The sequence below is a fragment of the Antechinus flavipes genome, chromosome 4 (genome assembly GCF_016432865.1).
Source record: "Antechinus flavipes isolate AdamAnt ecotype Samford, QLD, Australia chromosome 4, AdamAnt_v2, whole genome shotgun sequence".
Lineage (NCBI taxonomy): Eukaryota > Metazoa > Chordata > Mammalia > Dasyuromorphia > Dasyuridae > Antechinus > Antechinus flavipes.
The window spans coordinates 286,559,313-286,578,339 of NC_067401.1; the positions used below are offsets into that span (position 1 = coordinate 286,559,313).

Here is a 19,027-nt window from a genome sequence, read left to right on the forward strand (position 1 = left end):
TATCATTCTAGACAAGAACTCACTCAGAAAGGCTGTGATGAGTATTTTTTTAAAGCAGCTTCAATTTATGTTTAAATACTTTACTATTTAGAGATATAACAAACTTCTGAATGCAAGTACATGTTGCTTTGTCAAAATACCAGCATTCAATGAAACCAGTGTTCTGCAGTTTCCATTTCAAGAGCAGCAGGACTTCCCCACCCCCACCTCTTTTCCTGTTTACTTCCCCACAAGTAAAGGTTATTGTAAACTTACACTCATTCCTCTTGGCTCTAAGCTACTGAAATGTAAAATCACAATGGCACTCGCTCATCCCCCTCCTATCTCTAGTGCTGTGGTCACCTCTCCCCAACAGGTCACAACCCACCCAACCCCTGGCGCACCGTCCCTGAGGAACGCTTGCACTTGCACCCACGGCCTTTTCTTCTGGTTAGGTGGAAGGGTGATGAGTTCTAAGAGCCCCGAGATAAACTGCTAAGAAAAAATAATTTAGAATCTTTTATATTTTCTTCTGTTGACAGAGACACATACCTTCTCGGAGTGCTTGAATTGCCTCCAGAAGCTATCATACATTCTTTTTGTGGCTTTCTCAGGAGTACAGACAACAGTTTTGATATAAACTTTAAAACTACGATCCAAAAGCTGATTAATTTCCCCATAGTCATAGTCATCATATCTGTTTCAAATAGAAAAATAAAAAGGGTCAGAATGGTTTTCTTCATTGTACATTCAATTAATATTAAGTTTTCTATGTGCTTGGCACTGTGCTATAAAGTGCCTGTGTTTTCCCTTTAAAAAATTTATATCATGACTTTCTTTCCACAACATGGATTTTTATTTGTGAGTATCAAGAGAGAAAAAAAGTTTTGGAACACTGGACACATGGGCTTAAGACAGACTTGACAAGTTGAGGGGAATATTCTCTGAAAGATTCTATTACAGCTAGAAGATAGCACAGATACTGAGCCCCTGGGGCTAGAAAAGAAGGAGTAGCAGAAAGGAGAAATGTTACAAAAGTTAAAGGCACCAAAGAAAAACTTCACCTATTTGAAAATTTTGCCTGGGGTTGACCCTCTCAGAAGGCTCTTGTCCTGGTTCCTATCTTGCTCTGCTTGGAGTTCTGAGATTATGGACAAAGAAACCATTGTATGGCATATACTACAAAACTTTCCAGTTTTAAGAGGACCTGACAAGAGTTTGTTCTTGACTACACCACCGACAGATTATGCTTTGATGATGGGTTGAGATAGAAATTTGATAGAATGATGGCACACAGTTTAAAAGAAAAAAAACTTCTGATGGAGGACTTGATCTCAATATCCTTTTTTTAATATATGCTTTTATACATGCACCCATTGTATTGTTTTAACCTCATTCATTCTAAGACACAGATATGAATCTGTAATTTTTTTACTTCATTTATGAAGTACCATAGTTTACATATGAAATACATTAAGACACCAATGTGACTTCCAATAAACTTCAAGAGAAAATTTGACTTTTAAGAGGCGTGGTTAAGGTCAGTGACATTTAAGGATGTATAGAACCTTACACTTAAATATGGGCTAAAAACACAAGCTGTGAAAAGAGGTATTTGAGGCAACTTAGAGGGAAGGATAATATAAGTGATGACAAATTTCTTTTTAAAAATGAACATCTTAAGAGACTAACCTTATTCCAAACATACAGTGAATGTAGTTCCAGATTGCACGCCTAAGCATTGATGTATCTACATCTTTATGCATTGCCATTGTATTATATGTCAGATTGTAAGCAATGTGAAATTTTTCATCAATCAACTGTCCCACATCTGGATAAAGACGATTAACTAGAGAGTAACCATGGTCTTCCCAACAGTAGTCCTATTAAAGCAGAAAATATATCATGTATAATGTGAAAGAAGAAAATCTGGACATTATAAAGTCTACCATTCTCTTTTATGTTTATGTTATGAATTTAAATCAGAAATAGTATTGTTAACAAAATCATTAGTAGAATCCAGTTGTCTTTATGTAGCTGATTTTGAAATCCCCATCTTTAGTTCTCATCTCTCACTGGTGAGATGGTAATCCATTTCCAAATGACCAGTGGACCTCTGTCCCATTAGAATTCCATATTGTACCTCAGCCTCAAAACTAACATCTTACAGACCGAACTGATAATCATCATCATTGTTCCTAACTTCCTTTCAGAGCTCTGCTCTCCCAAGCCAGAAACCTTTTGAATCATCTCTCTCCTCCTGTCCTATGTTTGATTTATTGTCAAATTTTTTGCATGTCGTCTCTCTGATTCATTATTTTTACCTTTCTTCCCACCACCCAGATCTTGATTCTCATCACATCACACTGGAATTTCTCTTAAGCATCTACAAACTGGTGTTTCTGTACTTCATCTCCCTACTTCTTCCAATATACCTAGCACTGTGACGGCAGAATCACAGGCTGCCCAGGCCAGATAATCCATCTTCTATTCTTAATCTTCCTCCTCTTAATTAGACAGCTTTTCAGACAACACTCATGTTGTCATTCTCTGTGACCCATTTGGGGTTTTTCTTTCAGGGAGGCTGGAGGGTTTGCCCTTTCCTTCTCCAGTTCATTTGACAGATGAATGGAGGCAGACAAGATCCAGCGCCTTGCACGGGATCACCCAGATTAAAATTGAGCCTTTGTGACTCTGGGTGCAGTGCTCCACCTGCCGCCTCCCGGCTGCCCTTGCCAGGACCACTTGGGAGAACCTATGAGGACTTGGGAACCCACAATCACGTCTAAAGCAAAAGGAGGCTTCAGAAGTGGTTACATATATATGAGAACCCCACCCTCTCTTGCTCGCTGTCCCACCTAAAGTCCTCTGCCACCCAAAGTCCTGCTTAATGGAGCACTACTCTGCTTTCTCAGCCACTCAACAGGGACTTTTTACATCAGTTAAAATCTATTCTTCATGCAGTTCCATTTTTCTACCTAACCTCCTAAGCTCCAGAAAGTTAATTCTGCCAACTCCCTCCTATCCCCCCCCCCAATCTCCCTTATCTGGACTATTACAACAAAGCTCAGGGGGCTTGGTCACACACTAAAGCCTTTCATCACAAAAACGTCTGCTGACCTCCAACTTGTTGTGCACAAGTCCTCTGCCAGTCTCCAGTCTCCAGTCTCCATGCTCCCCACCCAAAAGGATGGGAAACTGTCTTTTATACTTGTTTTGTATCCGTGACTGAGCTAACCAAAAGGCTAGAGATGGTCAATGATCAATAAATGTGGCTGGCTGAGTAAAATGCCCCCATTTGAAATAAGGGGATAGGAAGAAGATCCATTTGAACTAATGAAATATTTGAAACAAAGAACAATTCATTTAAAACTCAATTGTAAACCACTGTTGAAAGACTTGACAAGTTTCAGTGATACTGTATCAATGACATGACAAATTTGTAAAGCATTCTTTGGTCCTCCCTTTCCAAATGTATTTGTTTTGGCCAAAGTGATTGATTGCTCCTTCCCCATCTCCCATCCCTGTGCTTTTTAGTTAAACTGTCTCATGTGTCTAGAATAATGCACAGAAATTCTTCCTCACCTGTGCCTCTTAGAATCCCTGTTTTTTCAATGCCACATTGAAGTACAACCTCTTATTTTTCTTTTCTAGTTATTAGTATTCTCTTCAAATTATCTTGCAAATAATGATTATAATATGTGTGCTATATAAATACATATATGTATGTATGTGCACATATATCCCATTTCACCCCCAATACTGATTTCATATATTATCTAGGTTGATCAGTCCATCAATATATGGGGGGGAGGGGAGAGAAGGGGGCACAAAATGGTATGTGTCTATCTGTCTGTCTGTCTTTTCCAGGAGAATACAAGATAATAAGCCTATAGGAATACTTTTTCTTTTTTTTCCTTATCCTATAAAAATGCCTGGCACAGAAGATACTTAACAATGTTTGCTGACCTGCTGCTATTCTTACCACTTATAAAAACAGAAGCCTAGGGGACCTGGTGGTCTAATTACAATGAAATCCAAATTTGCAGTAAATACTACAGTATACTATAGTCAATTCCTTGATATTAGCAAAGCTGTATTTTTATAAACATTATATCATTATTGTGACCTAAATGAAGAATAACTTTGCAAAGTCATTCAAAATAAAATCTATAAGGAGAGTCATATACCTTTCATTTGAATTTAGGCAATACTTCAATCTTAAAAGGTATTCAGGAACTGACATTTAAAATGTGCATTTTCTTTCTTGCAATAAATAATTCAGCACTACCTTCACTTTCCCCTTCCTTCTCTGATGTCTATGAAGTCTTGGAAAGGGTGAGTTTTCTCTCTCACTGATAGTGCTGCAAGAGATATATTCCTGACATTTTCATTGACTATTATGAAAATCTTTATAAAAGGCTCTAATGGGAAAATATAATCTAAGCTCCAAACAAAAGCTTTACAAACTTTTAGAATATTTATGAACTACAAGATTATTTTCCCTTTGCTAATTTTTAAGAGTTCTCAAAATAAGCTGCTATTTTAATCCTCTCAAACTTACAACAATAAGGCTTTTTAGATATATAGCATATGCAATACAAAATTCAATTTTACCTGAACTCGAAATGTTGGCACATGCATCCCATGTCTAGAGAAATCTTTATAGCCATAACTAGTGTCCTCAAAGTGTCGTGATACATCTCTTGTTGGTGCAACTTCTTCATCGTCTGCATTAATGAAAAATGCCATTACTGACTTTTTAAAAAGGGTCCTTGATAATTATATTTTATCTACATGATTTTACTTTTCTCTAAGTAATTCAAAATAAAATACTAATGTGGTAATCTGGAAAAGTAAGCTAGTTACTAGTAAACAGAAATGCACTGAAGGCAGCATTTCCAGATATTCTCATGCATTTAATTTTCTAATTCAAAAAAGATGAAGTTTTAGAAGTATGATTTCATACTTGAGTGCAAAGTTTAGAAACACTTGTGGCTAACACTTAAAGAAAAAATATAGATTAAATATCTTAACTGTGGTACCATGCAATAAGATGGAACTTAGTAATTACAAAGTTTGTGTAATTTGAAAATTAATATACAAGTGAAAATGTACCATGATAGTCATATAGTCAAAATAATCTAGTGATCCTAAGCACTACTTTGGAAGAATGGGTGACAGGGAAAAACACTGTACAAGTCACCATAACTACATACTGCTATACTGGCTTCAGTTTTTTTACAGGGAAAATCAGCATTAAAATTAGCATAAGATCTGATAAAATGACAATCAAAAGGGATTCCTGCCTGTTAACTCCCATAACTTTGACAGAAAACAAAACTACAGTATAATTTAAGAAAAAAGTCACTTAAAAAATCACTCTTGACTTTACTCAATTTTTAATTATTAAAACCTTTAAAGTGCTTTTTTGCTTTTCTATTATCAAAATATTCTTTAAAAATATTTTGTAAAACATTTTCCCCATATATCCTTATTTTATTCTAGCCAATTCAAACTATAAACTTAACAGCTTTGAAAAATTATTAAGATGAAATTTTAAAAATCTTTTTCATGGATTCACAATTCAGTTCATTTCAATAAATAATTATAAAGTCTCCAGGCACAGAAAGAAAAAAATTTAAACTGAAATTAAATTCTGTAAAATTATGACCTAGCTAGACTCCTAAAAGAAAAGATGAAAATGTATCTTTTTTTTTTTTTTTTTAGAAGGGGGGGCTGAGGTAGGGAGACTGGGTGGGGAATACCTGTTGTTAGGCTTGGTCAATTTTGCTAATTTCTTTTTTCCCCTCTTGTAATTCTTTGTTATAGGAAAGGGAGGAAGAGGGAGAACATGGAGAGGTGCAAAAGCAGATTATGTCAATAAAAAGGTTCTTGAGTTCACTACATTCTCTGGGCTGGGAAAGGGATAGGTGGCAGAACAGGAATATATGGAAATACAACAGAAACAGTCTACAAAATAACACAAGAATTTCCAGAGGGAGAGACACTAATTGGGGGAATAGGCAAGTCCTATGTGTGCAGGCCTGCTGAACTGAGCTTTGAAGGAATCCAGGGATTCTATGAGGTAAGGAGGGAGGGAGATGAATGTCAACTATAGTAGTAGCAATTATGGAGTATGTGAAAAAGAACTATGGCAGAAGGACCTTAATCATGTTATGAAGAACTTTTAATACCATGTGGAAGATTTTCTGTATTATCCTAAAGAAAATAGATAGATAGACATTCCATTTTCTGAGTAGAGGAGTAGCATGATGAGTAGATGTTGGGCTACCCAACAGAAAAAGCCAGAGCTGGGGGAACATAGAAAGTCTCACTTCTCCTTTTAGTTAAAGAGAGGGAGACAGAAATGGGCCCAAGGCATCTTGCTAGTTCCATCTCTTTTTCCACGGTTTTATCTGACTCAGTTCTCCACTTCTGTTTTGTTAAAGTCACACTACCATCTTGCTTCTATATAGTCCTTTACAAATTGCTCTCACAATGACCCACCACAACTCTAAATGACTCATGGTAAAGATGCTCTCCTCCTCTAGAAAGAGAACTGATAGACTGAAGACTACAGATTGAAGCAAATTTTCCCTTCCTTGTTTATCTTCTCCTCACCCACCCATATGGCTAATGTGGAAATGTTTTACCTTTGTATGTATAATGTTATATGTGTAATTCTTGAATTCTAAATGGGTGGGGGAGGGGAATGAAAGGAAGAGTATTTGGAACTGAAAATAAAAATTTTAAAATTCCATTTAAAAAAAGTGCTTTCATATTAAGGGATAAAAGAGGAATGGACTGGGAGAAAGGGAAAGGGAGAAAGAAATGAAATGGTACGAATTATCTGTTACAAAAAAAGAGACAAGAAAAGTAGAGGAAGAAGAGGGGGAATGAGTGAACCTTACTCTCAACAGAATTGGCTGAAAGAGGAAATACATAAAATACATATTCAATATGAGTATAGAAATCTATCTTGCCCTTCAGGATAATGGGCGGAATATAGGATAGGGAAAAGGTGTGGGGAGGATAATTTAAAAAAAGAGAGAGTAGATCAGAGGAGGGAATAGTCTGTACCAAAACACTTTTGAGGAGGGATAGGGTGAAGAAAGGAGAGAGAAAATAAATGGGGGAAATAGTTAGCAATAGTAATCGTACAAAAAATATCAAAACAAGTTTCTCTGATAAGGCCTGATTTCTCAAACATATAGAGGGTACTAAGTCATTTATAAAAAATAAGAACCATGCCTCAATTGATAAATGACCAAAAGATATGATCTGAGTTCAAAGAGCTATAAATTCATACATATCCTTTGACCTAAGACCACTACTACTAGGAATGAATACCATAAGAGATTGGGAGGAGGAAAAAAAAGGAAAATGAGCTATATGTACAAAAGTAATATTCAGAGCCAACTCTCTTCTCAGGGCAAAAATATTGGAAATTGATGGATCCCCATCAATTAGGGAATGGCTTGATAAATCGATATGTGTTTGTGAAAGGATATTATTTTCTATGGGAAATGATAAGCAGGATGCTCTCAGAAAAAAATAAACAAACCATAAATTCAAGCAAAATGAAATATACTGTGTACAAAGTAGTAGCAATAGGATAACCAACTGCAAATGATTTTGCTATTCTCAGTTGTTGTTCTCAGTAGTACAATCCACTACTCTGAAGTATGATGAAAATGATGATGAAATGACTATGATGAAAAAATCTATATCTAGAAAAGGAGCTGATTGTGTCTGAATCCAGACTGAAGCATTCGCTTTTTCTCTTTTTTTTCAAACTTAGTTTTTCTTGAGGGTTTTTATTTTTATTAAGGTGGGAGATCTGTTTTCTTTTCACAACCTGACTTTTGTGGAAATGTTTTAACATAACTTCACATGTGGTTTCTTAATTGTGGGTGAGGATAATAAGGGAAAGAATTCAGAACTCAAAACTCAAAAGATGTAAAAACAAAAATTTCTTTTTTCAAATAGTGTACTTTTTCTCCCCTGAGGCAATTGGGGTTTTAAGTAACTTGCCCAGGGTCACACAGCTAGCAAGTGTTAAGTGTTTAAGGTCAGATTTGAACTCAGGTCCTCCTGAATTCAGGACTGGTGCTCTACCCACTGCACCTCTTTTTGCAAATAAAAAGAAGAAGTTCTTTCATATTCAAAATGGAGGATAAAGCAACAAAAGAAAACGTTTTTAAAATGCTGAGGAAATCTGAAAATTTTTAATTATTTCATTTGGATTACAGGTATCTTCAGATATCTTTTTAAGACATCATATTAATACCACTCCACCCCCATAAATTCATCATTATAGCCAAAGTAATCCATTAGCCATTTTCCAAGCTCAGCATTGAAATTCTCACCTGTGTCTATATGTCTTTGCACAGACACTGCTGCACCTATAACTGGGTTTATGTACCCTCTTCCTTATTTTTGCCCATTGGAAACCTTTGGTTTTTTAGTCCATGCTACAAGAAACTTTACCTTAACTCCCTGTGTTTTTTCCCCAATCCCCCAATTATCTTGTTTATATTTTTGTATTCCTCCATTCCCCTTTACATAAGCTCCCTTTTTTTTTTTTTTGCGGGGGGGGGGGGGGGGGAGGGAGGAAGGAGGGGGAGGTTAATTCTAGTTCACAGTAGATGCTTTGCTTTAGTTGAATTATTGAATGTATTATAAACTATGTTAAAATTTATTTTCAAATATTACTTTTACTTGTAATGAGAATCTAAAACAGTTTCTCAACATTTGTCTAACTAGTTTCTAGCCTATTTCTCCAAATGAAACTTTTTAAAGGAAAGAAAATATTTTGACTATGTAAAAATTATATTTACCTGATGAAAAAACAAACATGCTCTCTCTTTTTTCAATCTCAAAACGTGAAGCCATCTCTTCTTGACTTGCTTCTTCTTCATCACGACATTCCTGTAACTGTTTCATCTTCTCCATGAGGGCTTCAACCTCACAAAAAGAATCAGTTATCTGAAAATAATACATAATTTGTGTTAAACATGCCATAGAAGTAGATATTATTCAGGAATTTAAAATTAAAATTGTAACTCTTGATGACCAACTTGTAAATGACTTTGATATTCTCAGCAGTACAACCATCCATGACTACTCTGAAGGACTTATGATGAACATCCTATCTATACACAGGAACTGATTGTGTCTGAATACAGACTGAAGCATTCTCTTTCTCTCTCTTTTTAAAGAATCGTGGAAGTGCTCCTAACCTTTATTTTTGCTTGCTGCGTATCCTTCTACCTCTGAGCATACTCCAAACTCCCAACGCATCCTAACCCAAAATCCCCTTACCTCCAAACCTTCCCCCATCAGATTCCTTCTACCTACTGATGGTATCAATTTCCAACTCTTGCAACTTAGGAGTTTTCTTTTCATTCTACCCTCTCTTTTGCCTTTCACTTACAAAAGCATGCCAAAGCCACTGTTTTCATTTCCACAATCTCTCATAATGGTCCTCTCCAGCTCCCCAAGAAAAGAGCCTTATTACCCCAGGTATAGACTATTATAATACTTTTTGTGTTACATGAAACATGTTGTTCAATGAAATTCTGTTGCCATGCAAAATTCTGTGCCTCAGAGTGTTGCCATTTTGTAGATGTGTTGTGGAAAGGCTGGTGTTTGCTTCCATTTTTCGTACTTTAGTCCTGCTAGTGGGACTAAGCAATGGCAGCCTGCCATGACTGCCATAGTCCTGAATCAATCCTGTCAACTCTACTGCAGGGGGTTAACGCATATGGTCTGGGCAAGCAGATCTGTGCCAAAAGAGCACCAGAGGAGGGATCTGACATTTACCAACTGCTTGGTCTCCAAGTTGCCAGCTCGGTGAGATAGTTGGAATTTCTATCTTATGAAAATAATGGCGTTAGAAATCTTAAAGTTAACTGTAAGTCAGTGTTAGATATGCCCGACTGATTGGGCTTCAGCAGCTTCTTAAGACTGAAAAGCGTCATTAGCAAGGATCAGCATATTATAGGATACCTATACTCTATGAAAGATGTTTTGTGGATCACACTTGAATGTAATCCTATTAGTGCCATAATGTTTATTATTTACAATAATAATATCATCAAGGAAGCCTACTCACTGATAAAGCTCAAACAACTATTATTGATCACATCACTATAACTGACATTTCTAGGGCAAAGGTATGGATTAACTTGATGGGTATGTAACATTGCTTAGTAATTAACATTGGCTCAGGGAAATAGACACTACTGTTTGCTGGGGTTAAGTAGTCCATGCTATCTTTAATGGCATTGTTAGTGGTAATACTGTACTTACAGTATAGTGTACTGAAATAAGTAATATTTTAAAAAATAAAACACTGGGCTTAGAGCCTGTTTCAGTTGTGCACTTATGCCCAATGGGCATATAGAACAATTTAATAATATTGTACTATTTTGGACCTTGATCCTATGCTCTCTTACAGTAATGACTGTAAGTTCTCATTTGCTCAAACAAAGACGCCAGCTGGAATAAAGAAACAAAATGTCAGTACAAAAACCCAATGGCATTATTTCTTGGTATTTTAGATGTATAGTAGTATTAGGAGAAAAGTCAATTTTCCTCATTTTTTTGTATTAATAACTGATTAATCTTAAGGAGTTATTTGGTATGAATCACTTTCCAGACTACTCGTCTAGTACACTGAAAACAACTTATCAAATGGTGGTCTGATACACATTCTAAGAACACCCAACTATCAACTATTATGCATACCAATGCTCATCATGCTTCCATTTTACACAAAGACAAGTGGAGGCTTAAGTAATTTTTTTTTAGTCATATAACATATATCACTGTCAAGTGACACAAAATAGAAACTTATTCTTAATTGTCTTGTTCATCGACATATACTCACCTGGTCTCCCTTTTAACCAGAACAAAGAAGCAAAATAGCTGGCTGGGAAAAGAACAAAGCTAATAGGCTCAATAAAAGCTAAACGACCTGAATCCCTATCCATGACTTTGGGTCTCATTAACAAAGTCTTGGAATAGTTACTCAGAGTTTTCTGATCTGTGAGAAGGCAAGCAATATTAACTTGTCCCTTGTTTTTGAAGAAAAATATATGCAATAATAACTCAGAAAAGTATATAAAAATTTAATTCTTCAGTGTGTAGCAATATTTGGGTGACTTTTTTTAAATGTAGAAAGTTCTATATATACAAAAATATTCATGGCAGCACTCTTCTCACAGCAAAAAAAAAAAAAAAAAATTGGAGATTGAGGGGATACCCATCAATTAAGGAATGGCTCAATAAACTATGATATGAAATCGCTTACATTGCTTTGCTATGATAACTTTACTTCTTCAGAGCCTTCAACCATTGATTTGGTATCTTTGTAACCTTATTTATAGAATTGTTGACATTTTAGGATGGAGTTATCAAAAGGCTTTAAAATGTCAAAACTAGTATGTCAAAACATGTCAGGTTTTCAAAAACATGAATCAGTTCAAATGCTTTATGTGATGATAGAAATGAAAATTCACATTAAAATTTAGCCATAATCTAAAAGTAATAACTTTTTAGAATATGATTATTTTAGTTTGATATTTAGATATATATTTTTAAAAATCACTTAAAAAAAATACAATACATATTTCAAGAGTTGAGATAGCTACTAAAACATAGCTAAAAACTCAAATGTTTTGAGTTCATATTATAATGGCAGCATTGCTGCCACTCAATCTTAAAGAGTTTGTATAATGATGATAGATGCCATTCAAAGGCCTTAAATTTTCTTATTTCTTATCCAGATGGCATGTTTTACTTAGTGTTCAATGACATTTAAGTCAGAAAAATGTAGTAAAATTACTATAAAGGTACATTCCTTTATATATCCATGAGCAAAACACTACACTTATTTCTAATATAGAACAATTTAATAATATTGTATTATTTTGGACCTTGATCCTACTTCTCAAAGTATAATTTTTTGTTATAATTCTGAGCATTTCTTAAGTCTGAAATGCCAAATCAAATTTCTAAGATAGTTTCCTATAACCAAAATAAAAATATAATGAACAAAAAGAACAAACTAAAGAAACAAACTGGCTAGTTTTTTTATTAAGACTCCATAACATATAACTGATACTTACTGAAACACTTCCTGCAGGGATAACATGCATCTCCTCCATGCTGTGATTGCCATTTGTAATATCACAGATGCAGTAGTTACTGACGGAAGGAGGTCGAAAGGTATGGCCACCATCACAATGAATTTCTGGACTGATTCCACAGCCAAATGTGAAAGAAGCAAGAGAATGATAGTGGGTGAGCAGAACAACTGCATGCACCAATTCAGCAAGGGACCAACTGTGTTCTTCAGCCTTCAAAAGTTGCTAAAGAATTAAAACAGAACAGGTTGTTACATTGATGAAAATAGCTCCCTGACAGCAACACCCAACACATCAAAAGCAGAGCCAGATACCACACAAAATGTAAAGTAGTTGTGGGATACACTAAAATTTTAGAACTTGCTGATAATTGTCTTTAGGAATATAATGTTGGGTAATTTAAAGACTGTTGCTAGATAATGGAAAAGTTTGCAAATTGGGCCACTGGCATGTCAAAAGATATTATAGGATCTGCAGTATTTCAGAATGCTGAATTATGAGTGGTTTGCCCGTATTACATATTCAAGATCTCTCAAAATGATTACAGGAAACTGCTGAAGGAGATGTGCCTATGTTGTATGGAACATGACAGTACATCATCAAATCAGTTATTTATTTTGAGCCATTTCCAAAACATTAATGGCACAAGCTTGGGCATGGAGATGTTTGTTTACATATGTATGTATGTACATACAGATATATTTCATTTATTCTCACATTCCTGTTTAGTTCAGTAACACTGCAAACTGATTTACAGAATAGATTCCAACCTTGTATTTTTTGGTGCTTTAGTTCTTTTAACTTCAAAGTCAGATATACATTAAAATGTTTGCAGGACAGGAAAAAAAATCACTAATCAACCACACAATGTAATCTGTACATTCTCAATCTGTAGAAAATATCACAATTCAGTTACTTTATGCATACTCATTAATAATTATAATATAAATATTATATTATAACTATAAACAAATAATATATATAATATAAATATAATATAATATAATAAAAAATATAAAATTTTAATAATTATAAATCAGAATAAGCATCTTATCTTAAAATTGAAATCATATATGCTCAATGACTTACCTCAATATGTTCTTTGGTAATAAGCCAAGGCCTATGGGCTAACACTTTGTTTAGCTCTCCCAAATTTTGTAATTTTTGAGGTGCATTCTCTAGACCATTGAGCCATTTGGGGTCTCCTCCAACATGAAGAAAATCATTTACGTGGAGGTTCACTAGGTAGGAGCACTGATGTCTTGCGGCAGCCTTAAGAAAAAGAAAAAAGGTCACTATTCTGAATTATCAGAAAAATGACTTACAAAAATGGACTCTCAAACTATATCCAAATAGCAAATGAGGTTACTCTTATAATTAATAATTCAAGAACTTTCTGTATAACTTATAATAACTGGTGGAAATAACTCATTTTATTAAAAAACAAACTCACATTCAATCTCTCTGAAACTCATTTTTTCCTTCTTAGAATCAAGAGATATTAAGCTAAAAATATTTATGGGATCACAAATGAACACATATACATAATACATAAATGAAAAGGATTAATGGTATTCCAAGTTACTTAAAAGTTGACACATATACAGAGCCCAAAGGTCTATTACGATGGCAATTTCACTATTACAAGAACTTCTGATGCCACAAAACAATTTTGAAATGTTAAGTAATAAGAAAGTCTGTTAGTACATTTTATTCTCTTAATTTTACAGAAAACATATTTTTCAGTGAGAGAAGCAATTACTTGTATACCATCATCACCTTCTGTTTAAAGTTATAAGAGATAAAAATATAGATATTATCCCCAATAAAAATCCAGTTAAAAATTCAAATACAAAACTTTTTTAAGGCATTCCCTTTAGAGAGATGGGATAAATTAATTTTCACTCAACCTTCACACACCATTATTCCAATGTAGTGTCGGTAATGAAGAGGGAGTGGCCCATCCATCTGTAGTAGATAGTGTTGGGTTTTTAAGAAACTTTCTAGATATTGTGGATGAAAAACCATCACTAAGGTAATGTTGTCTAAACGACCCAAAGCAGCAAAAGAATCAGCAAACAAAGTGTGCATCTGGGCATCTTCATTACCCACTTGAAGAATCTGCAGAAATGAGAAGGGGAAAAAATATCAGTTTTGCAAGTTGTTACTATACATTTTTAAAACTATACTTTTTGATCATAACTCCAACCAGTACAACACAAATTTAATTTATCTGTTGATATTAAAAGAAAAAAATGGTTTACAAATTTGGCAGCAATTTGCATCAGGAATTAAATTTAGGAAACATGTTGGGATATGAGACCTCACAAGATACATTCCTAAAGCTCTCATAAGGTAAGACTAATGGCTGTTAACAACTGGAAGGGACCTTAATGAATCTCTTCATTTTACAGATGAGAAAACTCAGGCCTAGAGAGGTTGTGACTTACTTCTATAGTCACAATCATTATGGGGCAGATTCCAGTCTCTTGGCTCCCAGGCCTGTTTTTTTCCCACTCTACCACTATACTCCTGATGGTAACTCACATTTGCAAAAGCACCTCCAATTCTGCAAATTATTTTATGAACATTATTTCATGTGAGACATGAAAATTAGTCTGGTGGGAAGTTGAACACAAGGAATCAACTGTGACTGTAACAGTCGGACAGTACAGCATCACCTCCCACATATCATAGAAGGTGGCAGATGATAGGTTGGAGGTAAGACACTGTCAAACAAGGAAAGGAAAGGGGGCTATCGGTGAAAAGTGATAGCAATGCAAAAAAAAATTTTTTTAGAGAAAATTAAGTACAGCTGCTTTTGAGTACTGATGATCCAGTACAGGGATAGCAGAGATTGACTGTACACCCACTACTGCTGAGTAACTGAAAGCATGGGAAAAGTTGGCCATTGTTTGAAATGAAGGGGTGGAGTATCATCACTGAAAAACAAGTCTTGGCTTTCTCTACTTAACTGTTAAAACGTGTCACAAAGTAAGATAAATCACAGCTTATAATTCTATAGATTTACTGCCAAACTATGATGATGAATTGTGGTGAGCTTTGCATAAAACATTTTGTTGACCAACATTTACTCCAATGCCCAAAAGTAGGTTCTGAAAACCTCTCCTTAAAACCATACAGTTCACTATGTACCTTTGCAAATAACATACCTCCTTCTCTGGGATGAATCTGCTTGGTCCGTGTCCTAGTGGTCGAGGAATTCTAATTCCAAGTTCCTAGAAAAGAAAATTACACCATCTCAAATCTTGAGCAGTAAACAACATGAACTGGAGCTCTGGAAATGGAAAAAACAGCTACCCAACCAGACAGAGACAGACTTGTTTGGGCAGTATGCTGGTATTCATGCCTAGATCCACACTCTTCCCTTTTCTGTTTGCATCTTAAAGCTAACCACAGATCACAGTGCCATTCTGACTAAAAACAAGAAAACCTGTTTTACTAAAACCATAGTTTTGCATAAGGTACTTGGCTGGCAGAAAGTCTAGAACAAAACGTTCAGCACACAGCAGTCAACCGTGTGGATCGTCAGTGATACAAAATAAGACCCATGTGTTTGCACATTCAAATCAACACATGAATCCTTAGACATCTTTTCTGAAAAAAAAAAAAATTGTACCCTTAAGATTTATTATAAACCAAAACGTTTTGAAGGAAATTATGACATGATCCCTGTAACAAAACTTTATAACTAAAGGAAATTCTAAGGGAAAAAAACCACAACTGATTATTGATCAAAAAAATAAAAAGCAATCGATGTTTTTTAGAGGATCCAAGAAAACAAATTTGGAGAAACTTTCACTTACAGAGTGTTTCAGTTTAGATTAATACTCTTTATTTTTTAGTGTATCATATGGTAATGCTTCCATTACATATCAATAGTTGAAAAATTAAAGGGCTTCCCTTTTAACACATATGATAAAGGTTCCATATAGCAGCCTACCCCCTAAGTGACTTAAGTTTTCTGAAGTTGAAAGAAGTCTCCTTTTCCATATAATGTGCTCTTAAGAGCTACCCCAATAATTGAATTTTTTTTGAGGTCTCTGCCAACCAACTCAGTCTCATATCTTTCAAGACAAAATAAAAAATTTTAGAGACTGCATGGTTAAACATTAACCCTTACTCACATAATTACATAAAATATAATCTCCACCCTCTCCCCTGTGCTTTCAAATGTTCTTTGTGATTCAAACCAGATGTTTTCCTTTTTAAAAAGAGAGAAAAACTTGGCTACAACCCAAAAACCTTGGTCTAAGTTAGTGAAAGCATCTTGCTCCTAAAGATTATTAAAATAGGGCACCCAGGAAAAACTTAAGGACCATCTTTTTTAGGGCAGGTCAATGTGTTCATACATTGAGTTCATATGTGCCAGATGAGTCTACAAAATAAATGAATACATAACTTCAAGTCTAAAGGAGTGAAGATTTGATTTCCCTACCAGGAATAACCTACAAAAACTACAATGTTCTGTCAACCTTGGTGGTAGATGCCCTAAATGTCATCTAGTGGTCAAACCTAGTCACAATTTCAAATCTCAATTTTTATCATTCCCCACAACAAACTGTCAGAAAAAAACACATTCCTTAAAACTCAAAACATCATTCGGACAAGAATGCAGTAACTTCCACAATGAAGCCCCTAAAATGCAAAATGAGGAATAGCAATACGCAGGCTGCACAGCAGTTTCAGCTCCACTTTTTCAATCAGCCTTTCCGGAAGTTCTGTATTTACAGGAAAGAAACATGTTCCACTGGGTCCAAGTGACTTATCCCTTAGTATCCATTTCAGTGACATTTAATTAGTGTTTAACGTACTTGGGTCTCAGTTTCTTTATTGGGATCTATAATGCTTTCTGGCCATCAAATTATCTTCTAATTGTTACATGTATGTGAACTTTTATCTCCTAAGATCTAGAACTTTTTTGAAGTCAGGGACTATGTGATTGATTTTTTTTCCCTCTTTCTTTACCCAGGTATGCTCCACTTCTTCCAACCCAAGATAGGGCTCGGAACTTAGTAAATGCTTGTTGGTAAAGGCTTCCCCCCTCCCCCCCACACACACAAACTGGTGGGTCCTTATTTTCCAGGGAAACTGCTATGTCTAAGAATAATTTCTTCTTCTGGTTCTCTGTTAAAAATCCAGTATATTAGTCTTGATGCAACAGACAGGATGCTGATCATGAAGTAAGAAAATGCTCTTTGTATTTCCCTTGGGTATATACTTATTCTCCCTACCAGTAAAGTGAAAGCATCAATCTAGATAATATATCTTCAGTCTTTCATCTATCTTGGTTCTTTCATTTAAACCTAGGCTATTTTTCAGGGTGGGCTTCTTTAAAGAGAATATTCCTTTCCTCTTTACTCTAATTTTTAAAATGTATATATTGTATATTCATAGACCAAAAGTTAACTTAAATAATGAACAAGGAATAATTCCCAATACTCCTCTCTTTGTTATCCCTTGGCCACTGTACCACTATTTCAAATTTGCTTATCTTCTCTCCTTGAGAAGTTAGAATTAATTCACCTTAATTGTTAAAGGAAGCATGTTAGAGATCATTCTTAGGAAGGCAAAATGAGAGGATGTCACAAAAATAATCAGAGTGTTGCCATTCCAAAAAGGCTGAGCATCAGTAATTTAACTTATTCCATGGATATCTCCAACAAGAATGCCAAGAGATTCTCAAGTCTTCTATTTTTATCCTTCTTGTCAAATGTTGGTAATTTACTGTTATCAAGACAATTAATTAGTTATCAAGCCACAGTCCTATTTTCTGAGGCTATTCCAACAACTCCCCCATCACCTGATTTCTATACAACAGATGAAATTTCACTATTTGGCATTCCTTTGAGTTAAATTCAGATATTTCCAGGAAGTGACCGAGTAGTGAAGTAATACTTTAATAATATTAAAAGTACATAAAATAATATTAAAAATACATTAATTCATTTGGCTCTTACAACCCTAGTGAGATAACTTCTACACTCATCTCCATTTTAAAGAGGAGGAAACCTAAGCATTCAAGCTCAGATGTTTCTGATCCCAGCTCCCTCATCTAAGTGTAAAGCATCACACTGTTCTCCCTAGAAAGCAATAGGACAATGCAAAGTTGGAGGAAAGAGAATCTGAGAAAAGCAAGGAAAAACAGGGACCAGTTAAGACCAGTTCCACTCCACAGTTCTCAGGGCAAGCCTTGGGCCCATTTCGGGCTTCCTGGTTTCACTTCTCTCTTCCAATATCAAACAAAATCAAGGTTAGCTTCCTACTAAACCTAAAGCATGTGTGATATTTGTTTAATAGTACAAAACCAAGAGGAAAAGGTAGGAAAGGGAAAAAAAAGGATTTTTTTTCCTCCATCATCTCAATAATCTGTCCTTTGCTGGAGCAATTGAAGTGTGACAAATATTTATCTAAAATCATACCTGTTAGGGCTTCTAAACCTAGAGCAAGCTACAAAACATGTCTTGTTGCATTCCTAAAAAGTACCACACATATTTGAAATAAGGGAGAAAAAGTGGATTTTTCTTTACTATTAACTAAAAAGAAATAGTTTCAGGTATCCTAAAAGTGACAATGTATTCTTGGTGAACTCTTAAGATGCAACCCAAACAAGGAACCCGATTTTAAAATAAATTGTTATTCCTCTAAGTAAAACTTATTCTGCCCCCAAAATACCAAGTTTTGCTTCCTTTTTTACTCTTCTTTGTAGACAGACTTGATTCAATTTGTGAGAAGAAAACCAAGCGATATCTACCATGTTATCCTGCCAACTTTAAAATTAACCTATCTCATTTAACATAATAAAATAAGCTGTCACCAAAGGAACCCTATTGATCAGGAAGATTAAAAAAATATACAATCAAATATTATTA

At 35.0% G+C, this 19,027-nt stretch overlaps 1 protein-coding gene across 2 annotated transcripts in view; it reads right to left on the reverse strand.

The window, feature by feature from the left end:
* The window catches only part of SESN1 (sestrin 1), a 130,383-nt gene that overhangs the window by 1,276 nt on the left and 110,080 nt on the right, over nucleotides 1–19,027 (reverse strand). For both annotated transcript variants that reach the window (XM_051997503.1, XM_051997504.1), the window contains exons 2-9: nucleotides 15,308–15,373; nucleotides 14,055–14,255; nucleotides 13,224–13,406; nucleotides 12,117–12,359; nucleotides 8,823–8,970; nucleotides 4,597–4,709; nucleotides 1,672–1,862; nucleotides 532–676 (exon numbers count right to left, since the gene is read on the reverse strand). In XM_051997503.1, the coding sequence (XP_051853463.1) occupies nucleotides 532–676; nucleotides 1,672–1,862; nucleotides 4,597–4,709; nucleotides 8,823–8,970; nucleotides 12,117–12,359; nucleotides 13,224–13,406; nucleotides 14,055–14,255; nucleotides 15,308–15,373 (1,290 nt within the window). The remainder of the gene's footprint in view (nucleotides 1–531; nucleotides 677–1,671; nucleotides 1,863–4,596; nucleotides 4,710–8,822; nucleotides 8,971–12,116; nucleotides 12,360–13,223; nucleotides 13,407–14,054; nucleotides 14,256–15,307; nucleotides 15,374–19,027) is intronic.